General features: G+C 45.3%; 1 protein-coding gene across 3 annotated transcripts in view; it reads left to right on the top strand.

The window, feature by feature from the left end:
- The window catches only part of LOC124776340 (myosin-7B), a 299,944-nt gene that overhangs the window by 196,673 nt on the left and 87,326 nt on the right, over nucleotides 1–15,945 (top strand). For all 3 annotated transcript variants that reach the window (XM_047251286.1, XM_047251287.1, XM_047251288.1), the window contains one exon: nucleotides 15,304–15,422. In XM_047251286.1, the coding sequence (XP_047107242.1) occupies nucleotides 15,316–15,422 (107 nt within the window). In that variant the 5' untranslated portion in view covers nucleotides 15,304–15,315. The remainder of the gene's footprint in view (nucleotides 1–15,303; nucleotides 15,423–15,945) is intronic.

The following is a 15,945-nucleotide window of genomic DNA, read 5'->3' as shown; positions in this document are numbered from 1 at the left end:
CCCCATTACCTGGGAGTGGGCTGAATGTTCATCTTCGGGGCAAGCAGAGCTTGCATAACGAAATGCATCTGTGAAACAGTCTTGAAAATTCCAGTGACTAACATCAAAACAGTCAAAACAAGAAACCACACGAACTGTCATGAATCCTAGAGGGAAAACCATCGACGGCACTTCGTTGTCTGTCCTTGAAAAAAAGTTTACACTTTGCCTCAAAACCAGCAGCACCACTACCGATACGGCAGAGAAGATACGGCGGGAAACGTGCCGCACTCTCGCCAGGTCCGTGCCGCCGAAGCACAGCGCGTCCTGACGGGAAAGAGCCGCGCTGCGTTCTCTGCGTGACGACCCAAACGTAGTCGTCCTCCCAGTGGATAAGGGGAAGAGTCACCGAATGCAAAGAGAAAATGTGCGAACTCCTACACGACGCGACTTTCAAGATAATGGCAACTGGTCCAACGGGCCAGATGCACGACAAGACGATTGAACTTCTTCGAAGTACTTTTACAAAGAGACAGCGAAGAAACTTCGGCCACGTGATGCCACACCATCTAGGCTCTACGGGTTTCCAAAAGTACACAAAGAGGGCACACCTCTTAGAGCAATAGTGAGCACAACAGGAGTGTCAACGAACCAGCTTGCGAAATACTTAACGTTCTTTTTGAGTCCGTTGGTTGGCAAATGTAAACACCACACCAAGAGCTCGGCTCACTTCGTGGTACGTCTAGGGAAACTCAGACTGGCAATCTCAGATCTCATGGTCAGTTTCGACGTTGTCACTTTTCACCAGATATTCACTCAAGGAGTTGCTGGAACAATTGGAAAGGAAATTAAGCCCTCGTTCTCCGAAATTTTCAGTTTCGTGCTCACGTCCACACATTTTCATTTTGACGGACATTACTATGAACAGACTAATGGCGTCCATATGGATGGTCCTCCCTCACCTGTGATGATCAATATGTACATGGAGAACTCTGAGAACAAGGCAGCACCATTAAAATCGGCAGTTTTCTACCGATATGTTTACTATACGTTCGTCGTTTGGTCTCACAGGAACGATGAGCTTCAGGTTTTCTTGCAACACCTGAACTCTACGCACAATCAAATTCAGTTCACCACGGGTAGTCAGCTGCCATTCTTGGAGGTTCTCACACGGATAAAACCGTATGGAATATTGGGCCGCAGTGTCTATCGAAAAAAAAAAAAACACACACACACACACACAGAACAGTACCTTCACTTTTTGTAAAAATAGACATAATGTTTGAAGGGATACCGCAATTACTGGTTATACAATGTTACTTATAATCCGTCTTGATTGCAAAAATGTTTATTTGCATGACCGGTTTCGGTTCCTCTAGAACCATCTTCAGATCTGCAATTTCGGTTACAGGAGTAACCCATCCACACACAGCAACCTTCACAGCAGCATGTGAAGGTTGCTGTGTATGGACAGGTTACTTCTGTAACCGAAATTGCAGATCTGAAGATGGTTCTAGAGGAACCGAATCCGGTCATGTGAATAAACATTTCTGCAATCAAGACAGATTATAAGTAACCTTCACTTCTCTAGCTGTCTTCACTCATCAGAAAGGGATGGGTTACTAAACGCTCTGGTTCACATAGGTTCTGTGATGTCCGACAACGAAAGCCTTAAAAACCGGAATTGGACCACCTCAGGCCCGTAATGTCATTGAGTGGACTAGAATTACCTTCAGTGATGAGTCCCGTTTTGAACCGATGACCAGCGCAGACGTATCTGGATACTCCCGGGACAGCAGTGGGATACCAACCAGATTGTCAGCCGCCGTACAGCCCGACATCCAGGACTGATGGTCTGGTGTGCCATTTTTTTTCATAGCAGGGCCACTTTGGTGGTCATCTGTGGCACGCTTACAACACAGCGGTACGTCGGTACGCCCGGTTTTGTTGTCCTTCATGGCAAGCCATCCTAAGCTTACGTATCAGCAAGATAATGCCGACCCGCACATGATGAGAGTTTCTGCTGCCTGTCTTCGTGCTTGCTGGCCCTGCCTTGGCCAGCAAGTTAGCGGGATCTCTCCTCAGTTGAGAACGTTTGGAGCATTATGAGCAGGGCCCTCCAAACAGCTCCGGATTTTTACGAACTAGCGCGCCAAACGGACAGAAGTTGATTCGTTATCCCTCAGGGGACATCCAACAACTGTATCAAATGGTTCAAATGGGTCTGAGCACTATGGGACTCAACATCTGAGGTCATCAGTCCCCTAGAACTTAGAACTACTTAAACCTAACTAACCTAAGGACATCACACACGTCCATGCCCGAGGAAGGATTCGAACCTGCGACCGTAGCAGTCACGCGGTTCCGGACTGCAGTGCCTAGAACCGCACGGCCACCGCGGCCGGTAACAACTGTATCAATCAATGCCAAGTCGAATACCTGCGTGATCTACTTGTTCCAATGTTACGCTGGAAATAGAGGTATTGAAATCCGGATAGGCAGGACCAGTCTCTCTGTGCGGGTACTTTAGTGTTTGGGATGTTGATGGTCAGGCTAAACCGTTCATATGCGCGACTGTAATAACTTACAGACAGATTCAGCTCTGCGGGTGTATAAACTGGAGGAGCATTCTTAGCATTCTTGTCTTACGTGGATGAGATTTGTGAACCTTTTAGAATGGATCAATTTTTTTTTCCTGCATCTAACAGGATCGATATACTTGGACAAATGCATGATACATAATGTATTGTCTTACAAATATATTTATTCACTACTGGTTTCGATCATGGACAACATTTTCATGTGTTCAACATTGTTTCCTGTGTGGTTAAGCTTGTATTAGGGCGTTTTCTTACGTTTTCAAGTCAGAAATGGTGTATTCTTTCCTGGTTAAATAGCATGTCTGCCATGTGAAGTTGTTGCAGTAGACAGTTTTCTACTGTGAAGATGGTCCATGAACGAAACTAGTATTGAGTAAGAGTATTGTAAGACAGCACAGTGTGTATTTATGCATTTCTCCAAGTTTTAGAATGGAGTCTGAACTGCATATGTAGTCTTCCGTCCAATATGTGTTTAAGTACTACATCTGCATTGTTTTCTGACAATGTCTCATAATGCATGGCTGCGAGGTACAGTGCAATCAATATTGCCACGAGGACACAGTGAGCCCATTATTTACGATCGCATTACGCAGAATAAAAGTGTGGCGATAGACTACAGCAAATAATTTTTTTTCTCGTTGTATTGATCGCTGTTCCAACGGACACTGTGTGGGTATATGTACTATGCTGCAATGTGCAAAATATGTTAGTTTGTTGATATGGTTGTTCGCAAACTAGCAATTGTACGAAAACCAAATGTTATTGAACTTAGCTGTTTGAGCAGCTCAGCAAAACGTTTCTTCTGCAAAACAGTTTCTGTTGCAGCACGTTAATTCGTGGCCTATTCACGTGTTTTTTATGGATTTTGAGGTGGTACTCGGGCTTTGAATTGCGTAGTGTTACCTCACATTGCCTTGTTATGTACAATGCAACGTTCTCGTTGCTCCCGGCCTCACTCTGAGATCGTGTGGCAGTGCTCCCCTCTTTCCCTGACGTCTGTTACACTGGCGGTACGTCTTGTTCACATTCCGATTGGCAAACCGGCCACGCTCTGAGCTCTGCTTTGCTTTGCTCTGACGTCGCCTGGTAGAACTTTTAAAAGATTTAAACGTACAATAAAATGATTCTGCTGCACAACAGTTCAGAAATGTAAAATCTAGCACTTCACCAAAAGGAAAACCTTAGCATCCTATGACAACAACACCGATGAACAACTCATAGGAAAAACTCGGTGTAACAATTTGAAGGCATATGAAATGGACCGATCTCTTTGGATCAGTTGTAGGTAAATCAGAAGGCAGACTTTGGTTCATTGGTAGAATAACAGGGAAATGCAGTCCACAGAGGAGATTACTTACAACTGCTCGTGCGTACCAAACATGATGAACAGGGAATACAAAGAAGGGCAGCACGCATCGCAGCAGGTCTACTTGACCCATGTGTGAGCATCACGGACGCACTGAGAGAATTGGTAAACACGTAAAGATAGACGAAAAGTATCCCACGAAAGCATACTTCGTAAGTGTGAAGAACCAGTTGTAACTGATGAATGGAGGAATATACTACAGTCTCCTTCGTATTTCTCCCACAAGGATTGCGAAGATAACACTAACAACAGTGTGTACAGAGGTGTTTAAGCAATCTTTCTCCCGCGTTCCAAACATGAATGGAAGGGGGAAAAGACCCCTAGCCACTGGTTCAAAGGGAAATGCCTTCTGAGACGCTCATTACAGTGGTTTACAGGGTGTGAGTGTAGAGGCATATGCAACTTACTCTGTATTACATCAATGATTGGTAACAAGGGTACGCTTACATCGTCTATCAACAAAATTTGTGACTGGACTGAGGTTTTCTTTGCAGGGATGGTGTAGCATTTTACCTTGAATGGAGAGTCATCTACAGGTGTGGAAGAACTTCATGTGTGCACCAGGAAAGTCTGTTGGCGTCTGTGTTGTTCATACTCTACACTAACGACTGCCAGATCAGAAATACTACAAATCCCTGGTATTCTCAGGCCGAGATTCCATTTAGCGGGTCGTAACATTTCTTTAATGTTTATGGGTGGCTGGAACACTGGTCTGATTCGCCGCCTGTTTAGGACTTTACTTGTCTTACTCACATTGCGCTGCAGAATGGGAGCCACGCTATGTGCTGGACCTCTTGGCTGAACGACATGGCCTCTTGATTTCCTCGACAGAGTAGATCTGATGTCACGGAATGATACCCGTCCCTTCTTAAGATTGTCGTAAGATGTCGTCAGGTGATTAATTTCGGAGTCGAAGTGGTCCTAGTCCGAAATAGCCCTGGCACTGTGTATTAGAATGTTCAGCGTAACTCTCTTATGAGCTGGATGATGAAAGCTACGCCAGTTGAGATATATATCCTTATATTTGTGAAAAGGTCGTGTGAAGCCTCGTGTGAGATGGAGAAAAAAGTGTAGGCATTCGACAGTGGCAGGGTCGTGGCCTGTCGAGACTACGATTTATTGTCTAGTGATATCGCTGCTTTCGTTAGTCAGGATCCCACGAGTGTCGTGCGAATGTGAAATCATTGAGCTTAGGAGGGGCTGATTCGCCTTAACTGGCGCTCGAGAGGACAGAGATTCAGTCGCACAAACGATCCAACTACGTTCAGTCAGGGAACTGGCTTGTTTACAGCAAGGCAAGCACTAACACGGACAGTGCCACGATATCTGGGACACCACGCAGTGTCGGCACGGCGACCATTATTGCAGCTTCCCTGGATGCGGCAGCAATTACGCCATGACAGTGATGCTCCCATAGACGACACTATGTCGTACAGTACTGGCCATTAAAACTGCTACACCACGAAGATGACGTGCTACAGACGTGAACTTTAACCGACAGGAAGAAGATGCTGTGATACGCAAATGATTAGCTTTTCAGAGCATTCACACAATGTTGGCGCCGGTGGCGAAACCTAGACCGTGCTGACATGAGGAAAATTTCCAACCGATTTCTCAAACACAAACAGCAGTTGACCGGCGTTGCCTGGTGAAACGTTGTTGTGATGCCTCGCGAAAGGAGGAGAAATGCGTACCATCACGTTTCCGACTTTGATAAACCGCGATTGCGGTGCGACATTGCTGCACGCGTTGGTCGAGATCCAATGACTGTAAGCAGAGTATGGACTGGGTGGGTTCAGGAGGGTAATACGGAATGCCGTGCTGGATCCCAACGGCCTCGTATCACTAGCAGTCGAGATGACAGGCATTTTATCCACGTGGCTGTAACGGATCGTACAGTCACGTCTCGATCCCTGAGTCAACAGATGGGGACGTTTGCAAGACAACAACCATCTGCACGAATAGTTCGACGACGTTTGCAGCAGCATGGACGATCAGCTCGGAGATCATGGCTACGGTTACCCTTGACGCTTCATCACAGACAGGAGCACCTGCGATGGTGTACTCAACGACGAACCTGGGTGCACGAATGGCAAAACGTATTTTTTTTTTTTTTTCGGATGAATCCAGGTTCTGTTTACAGCATCATGATGGTCCATCCCCGTTTGGTGACATCGCAGTGAACGCACATTGGAAGCGTGCATTCTTCATCGCCACACTGGCGTACCACCCGGCGTGATGGTATGGGTTGCCATTAGTTACACGTCCCATTAGTTACACGTCTCGGTCACCTCTTGGTCGCATTGACGACACTTTGAACAGTGGACGTTACATTTCAGATGTGTTACGACCCGTGGCTCTACCCTTCATTCGATCCCTGCGAAACCCTACATTTCAGTAGGGCAATGCACGACCGCATGTTGCAGGTCCTGTACGGGTCTTTCTGGATACAGAAAATGTTCGACTGCTGCCCTGGCCAGCACATTATTCAGATCTCTCAGCAATTGAAAACGTTTGGTCAATGGTGACCGAACAACTGGCTCATCACAATACGCATGGATGTGTGTGATGTCCTTAGGTTAGTTAGGTTTAATTAGTTCCAAGTTCTAGGCGATTGATGACCTCAGAAGTCGCATAGTGCTCAGAGCCATTTGAACCATTTTTTTTGCGTGAAAATGTAATCACATGTCAGTTCTAGTATAATATATCTGTCCAATGAATACCCGTTAATCGTCTACATTTCTTCTTGGTGTAGCAATTTTAATGGCCAGTAGTGTATATTCAGACGAGTGCCGCTTCTGTGTACGGCCTCTGAATGGATGTAAGTTTGTATGAAGGCTATGAGATAATGAACCTTGCCAGATACCATTTGTTAACGTCATGTCGCCTCACCATGGTGCCCCTGGTTGCACATTATCATTATCTCTGCTCCCGTAGCCGGTAATTTGGAAAACAGCCGTTAAATTTTTGCCGTGTTAAGGTCGGTGCTCGTGCCCTGTCTTCGAGATCTTCATGATGTTATCCCTCAACAAGATAACGCAAAATCGTGTAGTGTCCATGCTGTTCTAACCTCACTCGATACATAGGGTATTAGACTGCTGCCAACATCAGCCAGTTTTCTAGACCACGTACCCATTGTAAACATCTACGCCGTGCAACACAATTAAAGGGTCAGTTTTTCGAAACCCCGTAACTGTCTCCCATTGTGACGTGGAAGTTTGAAATTTGACCCAAAGGTGCCTACAACCTTCCTGTAATGATGCAAAAGCGTGGCGTCTTGCAAGGTCACCTTCCAATTGGACGACGCTTCAGACATCAATGTATGCACAAATGGTTCAAATGGCTCTGAGCACTATGGGACTCAACTTCTGAGGTCATCAGTCCTCTAGAACTTAAAACTACTTAAACCTAACTAACCTAAGGACATCACACACATCCATGCCCGAGGCAGGATTCGAACCTGCGACCGCAGCGGTCGCGCGGTTCCAGACTGTAGCGCCTAGAACCGCTCGGCCACTCCGGCCGACAAGGTATGCACACATGCGAAATAAAAGGCCTGCGCTTATAAGTTCATGTGAGCTGTAAGGTGGGTTAGTTATGTCACATCGGCACCAAATTTCCCCACAATTCTGCCCAATGGCACCGTGGACAGAAAGTGGCCACATCGCTCTTACTCATTTTTCACCCCTTCTGTTGACGCCTCTGCAATGAAGGTTAGAACCGTGACGCCCAGCGTTGCAGCACGCAGTTTTCTTATAAATGGCAGAGGAAAACATTTCAAACACACTGCCACTGAGAATCGACACGATAAGGCCTCAGGGGGTGGCGTAAAGGGCGTCAGTGAGACCTTGCCTTCCATTGGGGCGTTCGTGCCCACACATTTCGCAGTCTAAAACTATAGTTCGCATTGCGATGGGCAACAGGACGACATTCTTGACAACCTTTGACACTGCTGACATCACCCAGACAATTCATCTCTTCTCAACGTAAACCGCGGGCTTCCAACCACACTGAACGGGATCACACCCCACTGGAGTTAAACACGACCGCAGATTCTCCTCAGGTGTACGGAATGGAACGGCTAGGGATCGTTCAAAATCTTTCGACGAAATTTGAACATGATCAGAAGCAACAAAGGGTGTTTATGCTTTTTCAGCCCTCCTGCATCGCGCCCTCATGTGGCGTGATCATGGCGAGGTGTTACATTGATACAGGTGTGGCAAAGGATCCCTCTAAGACTCACCGAGTTCGGCAACACCCTCTGCGCCAACTGCGCACTTTTGTTGGGCACTTTAACAATGGCCCTGTGCAGTGACAACTTCTCAGCGATTCCTAGGCGCCGGTGAGATAGACGTCCATTTCGTCCCGTTAGATTTCGCATGCCACCGGCAGGCGCTATTTCAGTGACACAGAGCCATTCAGCTGAGGTGTGCTGATACGGCGCCTGTCACGCCAGTACCTAGGAATCAGTGGATAGTTGTCTGTATACAAGAATATGTTTAAAGTGTCCAACAAATGTGCGCGTGTGGCACCGACGGTGATGCCAAACTCGGTGATGTTAGTGGGACCGTTTTCCGTACCAATGTCGCACGCCCCCGTGATCGCGCCACAGGAAGGCGCGAAACAGGGGGACTGAAAAAGCATGAACACCCTCTGTTGCTTCTAACCACGTTCGAATTTCGTCGAATGATTTTGCACGGTCCCGAGTGGTTCCACTTTGTACACCAGGGCAAATATTGCGATCGTGCTACGTTCCAAAGGGATGCTATCACATTCAGTGGGTAGTAGGAGCTCATTGCTCTTAGAGGGGCATAGGATCATCCGGAGGGTGTCAGCAGTGTCAATGGTTGTCAAGAGTGTTGTCCTGTTGCTCATCGCACTGCGAACTGTCGTTTTCTATTTCGTAATGTGTGGGAATCAACGTTCCAAAGGAAGGGGTTGTTTCATTTACACCTTTTACGCCACCCCCTGAGGCCTTTTAGTGTCTAATCTGAGAGGCAGCGTGTCTGAAATGTTTTCCTCTGCCACCCATAAGAAATAAGAAAACTGCTTGAGTTCAACGCTGGACGTCACGGTTCTGACTTCCATCACAGAGGTGTCAACAGGAGGGCTGTGGCGACCTCTCCGACGTGTGACATGTCCACGGTGCCGTCGGGCAGAATTGTGGTGAAATTTGGCGCCAATGTGACGTCATTTTCCCACATTACACCTCACATAAGCTTCTGATCTCTGGTGTTTTCTTCGTACGTGTCCACACGGAGTTTGAAGCGTCGCCAAGCCGAGGGTGACATCTCAGGACGCCACGCTTCTGCACTATTATAGAGGAAGTATGTAGGCACCTTTAAGCCAAATTTCAAACGCCTGCTTTGCAATAGGAGACATTTGCATGGGCTTGAAAAAGTGACTCTTTAGTTGTGTTTCCTAGGGTACATGTGGTTATCTCAGTTTGCCGTGAGACCGGCATGCCGTCATTCGCCGGTCATTATAGTTGAAGAACTCTGGCGCAGAGGTTAAGCAGCGTGGAATGACGAACCAGTATCTCTCAGCCAGGCTCAGATTATGCCCAGCATGGTGAGAGACGTTGTGCTACCAGAATTGAGAGCTCTGTGTAATAAATTTGGCATCCTGTGTACACGGAAATCATCTAAATATTTAATAATGTATTCTTCGTATACATACGCACAATAAGTAAAATTTCTTTTCTTGCTATTCTTGCTGTTGCTGCAGTTTTAACGGCCAGTAGTTTAATTCGGTATATAGAGTCAAATGAAAACGAGACGTATGGAAGAAAATGTAAGTAAACAGTTCGGTCTAATACCCTGCTTCCCGAGCGGGAAGGCGTGCTGGTCCCCGTCACGGATCCGCCCGGCGGATTAGTGTCGAGGTCCGGTGCACTGGCCAGCCTGTGGATGGTTTTCCATCTACCTCGGGGGCTGGGTCCCCTTATTCCGCCTAAGTTACACTGTGTCGACGATTGCTGCGCAAACACCATTTCCACGTGAGCGTACACCATAATTATTCTACATTCGTCTTGTAAAATAATATCCTGGGGTGTCCACTGGGGGCCGAACCGCACAATAACCCTGGCTGCGGTGTGGGGCGGCGGTGGGGCGGGCAGAGTGCTGTGGCCTGTTGAGGGCTTGTGAACAACTGAGGGCTCTGGCGGAACGAAGCCTCTCCGTCGTTTCTAGATCCCCGGTTTAATACAGTACAATACAAACTGTTCATTATTCCAAATTTATTGACGTAACTGTTACACATTTATCCCATTGTGTGACAAGACGATCAACGCTTTTATGGAAAAAAGTTTGTAGTTGCCTGCGGAACCATGATCGTACTCAGACCTTCGTCTAAAGCAAATCGACGGCGCGGTTGTCCTTCTTCAGGGCTCCAAAAATACTCAAATCGCATGTGGACAGATCGGAACTGTATGGAGTTTGTATAAGGGCTTCCCAGCGAAACATCCGCAGCGTAATCGAAACATGTGGGCGGGATCACGTGTTGCCAAGTTTGTTGTGATTACGCTGTAGAAGATTCTGTGTGAAGCCCTTACACATCCTCCGTAAGTCCCTTTCTCTCCCAGTGTGATTTCCATAGTTTTTGAGCGCTGAAGAAAGACATTCATGGCAGTCGATTTGCTTCGGAGGAAGAGGTGCACGTCCGGGTGCAATCATGCGACGGCAAGCTTTCTTACATGAAGGTACCGACTGTATTGGTTCACAGTAGGATAAATGTACGAGTATTAACAGTTATGGCGATTACTTTTGAAAAAACTGAATAGTTTGTGTTGTTTGGGACTTTTGCGTTAACTGCTTCAGTAGTTCATAATGTCATCCGAAGTCACCCCCGTGAACCACTGAAGCGAGAAACGGTTACCTACTTTTTGCCAGCTGTCTCGTTTTCATTTGACTGCACCTTATAACATGTACAGGCCTAGGTTAGGTTATCGTGGCAGGAAGGAAGGAAGGAACATTAATATTTAAATTCCCGTCCATGAAGATGTTTTTAGAGACTGCATTGTTGTTGTTGTTGTGGTCTTCTGTCCAGAGACTGGTTTGATGCAGCTTTCCAAGCTACTCTATCCTGTGCAAGATTCTTCATCTCCCAGTACCTACTATAACCTACATCCATCTGAATCTGCTTAGTGTATTCATCTCTTGGTCTCCCTCTACGTTTTTTTGGCCTCCACGCTACCCTCCAGTACTAAATTGGTGATCCCTTGATGCCTCAAAATATGTCCTACCAACCGATCCCTTCTTCTAGTCAAGTTATGTCACAAATTTCTCTTCTCCCCAACTGAATAGAATTGGGGAGAAGAGACTGAATACAAGCTCTAAATCGTGAAGCACATCTTCTTACTTCAAGCAACCCAGGAAAATACTTTTATTCATAAGCGAACCTCACATGGAGGATACGCCTGGTGCGCTATTATCGTGTGTCCACAAATTAGGTTATGGTATGTAACAGTTTTTTTTTAATAAGCGCAAAATAATGATAGACCTTTCAAATTTTAGAAATAGTTCCAGAATATGATTACTAGTTTTGGTAATACGTTGTCCATTTACAGAATCTACAAATCAAAAAGAAGGAAAAGCGTATATTTATACGTTAGAATCTAAAAATACTTCTATTTGTATGTTATATGAGTATTGTGTGTGCAAAATAAAGCAGATCCAGAAAATAAATTCGATAACACTGTTTCGGATTGACCATTGCTAATGAATTTCATGGTCACATGGGCACTGTCCACGTCGATAGACCATTGTTATCGAGTAATTACACTATGTGACGTACCAGCAGTCCTGCCGGACAGATGGCAGCAATAGCGTTTTCAGTATTCTGCTGTAGCTCTTGCAACCTGTGAGGATTATTTGAGTACGCCAGATCCTCCTATGTGCTCCAAATCTAAAAGTCAAAAGGGAGAGAGTTCAGGTTTTCACGGTGGCCAGGAGTCTGCACCGCCTCTGCTCAGTGGCAGGGCGGCATGTGCTGCTGTTCCGTATTGCCGGATATGTCTGTGAGTTGATCCACACATGGATTACACAGTTTCTGACACACTAGACACTGCGCAGCGAACACCAATCTTGATATCATGCAACGGCACTTCGAATTAATGAAGGTGATCTTCTAATTCGTAATTGCGCATGTTCAGTGAGTTCGCATCCATGACAGGCTGAACCAGACCTCATCTGCAGAAACACTGAGGACCCAAAAATTCTGATTCGACTTGAGTCAGAGATCACCGGGATAACTTAACACGCGAAAGTTCATCTGGACGCTTCAACTCCTGCACGAAAGTAAAATTATAAGAATACAAATGCAGCTTCGTTAACAAGGGTCAATTACGCATCAACCGTATAAATATTATCGTACGAATTTTATTTTTACCGTCATTACGCATTAGAAAATCTCCATCAGTACTCTGAAGAGCCGTTGCATGATCTGACGATAGGTGTTTTGGTGCGCACTGTCGGCTGACTGCACCTTAACATGACTCTTTCATCGAACTATTAAATGCCAACGGTATTCATATGTGAATTACGTCACTTCTCTCTCTCCCTCTCTCTCTCTCTCCCCCTCTTTTTCAAGCACACGCACACACGCACACATACATAAAGTGTGAGTACAAAATTAGTACTAGTAAACAATTTAAAAAAGGATGTTCTATCGTAGCACACCACAAAATCTGCGGTTCTGACTTTCTTGTTGAAGTACCGGTATTTGGTACCAGTGCGTACTGTTACAAAGCAAGCACTATATATATGGGACGCCAAAACCTAATCTTCTTTCCTTTCCTTTTTTTAATATATGGTGTAACAGGTATAAGTATAGATTTTTCTATTGGTCACTGAGGACGATGTATTTATGTCATTTGCAGGTTAATAATTACAGTTACTACAAGACGTATGTTTTTAGGTTCAGTAGTACCTCCATATATGCGTGGTACAAGCAAGCCATTAATGCTTTTTCCCCTGGGTAGCAGATCAGCTGTTGAAGTCTATACCGACTGGCGTAGTCCACTGAGAGGGGGAGCTATAACAGTGCAGAAACATCAGGTCGTAAAGTTTGCGTGTTGTGGGAAGACACGCAGGAAAAAACAACCAGCACACTGATGTGTGTACGTATTAAGACACCACATATAAAAATATCTGCACTTATATCCATATATATAGAACGAATCGCCTAAAAGTAGCACCAGCACCGCAAACATTGCGGAAATGAAAAGCGCTATCGATGTGCGGTTTTCGCAGAACGGACTGCTTGTGAGGGCCTCGTTTTGTTAGCTAATAAACAGATTGTAATAAGACTCGGAAAGTATATTTTTTGTGCAAACCTGCACTTTTTAAATGGAGCGATGCCTATTTAGATTAACAAACTCAAAGTAGGGTCAGTTACAATGTCAGTGCTGTTTGTTGCAGGATTCTAATGTGGGTCGTTTAAGAGACATCGTGTCTTGAAAAACCCCAACACCGATACTTGTACGTTTCCTGCAACGTAACTGCACACACCAGTTATATAGATTCTGACCAGTAACGAGACAATCGACCATCACATGTTATTACAAAATGACAACGGCAGCGCAAATACACGCTTCCACTCTAGTATTGAACGAATGCGGCACATGTGTTAGCATGTCAGTGGAGGTGTCCGAGCAGGCTGCAGTAATTCGTCGTTGGTGCGTTCTTATAGACAGCGTCTTTCAGCTTTCCCCACAGAAAAAAGTCTATAGGTGTCAAATCCTGCGAACAGGCGGGCCAAGGTACGGGTCCTCTGACTTTAGTCCAACGATTTGGAAACAATTCGTGAAGACATGCTGTAGTACTTGGTGCATTATGGGCTGGACAGCCATCATGCTGGTGCCACTGGTGTCCCGTAATCTGCACAGGAAAGTCTTCTAGCATTCGTGGTAGATGGTCGGTTACGAGGCCGTGATACTTGTGCGCGTTCAGTGCTTCGTCTTTGAAAAACAGGCCTATAAGCTGATGGTTCAATGTCGCACACCACACGTTTACACTACATAGAAGCTGACGTTCTACCTAATGAATCCAACGGGGATTTTCAACAGACCAACAGTGCATTTTTCGGCGGTTTACCTGGCCATTGCTTCATCAATAAGCAATTGTGTCTTAATGCTCATGTACACAAATAAACCCGATTCTCATAATGGTTTCTGTGAAGCTCTATATGACGAGAGATGTGACAGGGATGCAGCTGTCGATGGGGATTGCGTAGGAAACTTACCTGACTCACGTCACTTTCTCGTGCGACTGCGCGGCAGCTAGCGTGCGGATCAACTAGAACATGAGCAAGAGTATTAATGTTCCCCTCTTGTCTCGTCACTTGCTTTCTGCTGCTACTTTGTCTAGGTGTTGCACTACCACTTTCACGTAAATGGCTGAAGAGGGTGATAAAAATTTATCGAGATGGTTGATGTCTATTGGGATATCTTGCCACATACACCGTACAATAACAAATTGAATTCTTCCTACACTCTCCGTACACCATGAGCATGTCGGCTTTTTCTGAAATAGTAAATCGCATCGTCCGTTGACGACCTAGTGCTAAGACTGTCACACACTAACAAACTAGCAAGTGACAGTGCCCTCAAGGAACATAAAAGCATACTATAAACAAACATAACAACATCGTATCTAGCAACTACGAATGTTGAATGACGCAAACAAGTGCCGGTGTGGAAATTTTTCGTAATACGTTATCTCGTAAACGACTCGCACTAGACTCGTCTAACAAACACCACTGACGTTCTAGTTACCCGCATTTTAGTATATTAATGTCAATAGTCATTGTTCCATTTAAAACAGTCTATATGTACACAAAAAATAAACTTTGTAAGTATTATTATAATCTGTTGACTAAAAATACGGACCCCTGACTACCAATCTATTCTGTGAAAACTACACATCAATAGCACTCAATTTCCGCAATATATGCGGTGCAAGTTTTAAGTGAGTCACCCTGTACATAGACGCGCGCGTCCCCTTTACACCAAAGCAGAACACGCCAGATCTTTAAATTTAAAGACAAACGTTGGACTGAAGTAGATTTTAAAATTTTCCTCGAATTCTATAAGTCAAGGGCTTCACTGATGAATGTCACTGTTGCATTCTTGCGTTTCATTGTAGCTTTTATATATAGTTTTTATGTTTCCTACATTTAAAGTTTATATTAAGTCATTCATGTGTCTCCTCTGACAGGATATAATTTCATTCAAAATAATGACTCAGTTCATTAGAACTGTCATTGTTTTTTCCCTAAGTCTCGTCTTTCCGTTAATAAGCCAAGTCAGCCATGGTGAAGAGACGAAAGAGCTTTGGCAAGGCGCTTCTTGTGTTGCAGGCGAGTGGAGCCATGAAGACCGCAGGGGGCGCGCCGTGTCTGCTGTTGCTGTGGCTGGGGGTGGGACTCCTCTGCTTGGGGGCGCACGCCGCGCCGCCGCAGAGGGGCCCGGCCAACACGTGAGTACTCACAACACGCTCCTTCCATCGTACACTCTCCACACTCTCATTCCGTTGCTCTAGTAGTCCTCGTTTATGCAGCCCTCCACACTACTCTGTCGTGTCTACACTTCCACGTATCTGTATACTTTCTACAGCCTACAATCCATTTGAACCTGCCTTGGTCTTCCTCTACAATTTTTACTCCCCATCCCAAAATTTCATTCAGCTACCAAACTGACGATTTTTTGATGCTTCAGGATGCGCCCTGTCAACCGATCCCTTCTTTCAATGAATTGCAATAAATTTATTTTCAATTTAGTGCCTCTTCATTAGTTATCACATCTGCTCAGCCAATCTACTGCATTCCGCTGTGGCACCAAATTTCAAACTCTTTTGTACTCTGCTTGCCTTAACTGTCCATCACCATGTTTCACTTCTGTACAAGTCTACACTCCAGATGTATTCAGAAAATACTTCCTAGCAATTAAATTTGTATTCGATGTCAACAAATTTCTCGTTTTAAGTAACATTTTCTTGCAGT

This window comes from Schistocerca piceifrons, chromosome 2 (genome assembly GCF_021461385.2).
Source record: "Schistocerca piceifrons isolate TAMUIC-IGC-003096 chromosome 2, iqSchPice1.1, whole genome shotgun sequence".
Taxonomy (NCBI): Eukaryota; Metazoa; Arthropoda; class Insecta; order Orthoptera; family Acrididae; genus Schistocerca; species Schistocerca piceifrons.
This window is presented reverse-complemented; position numbering and strand designations above follow the sequence as displayed.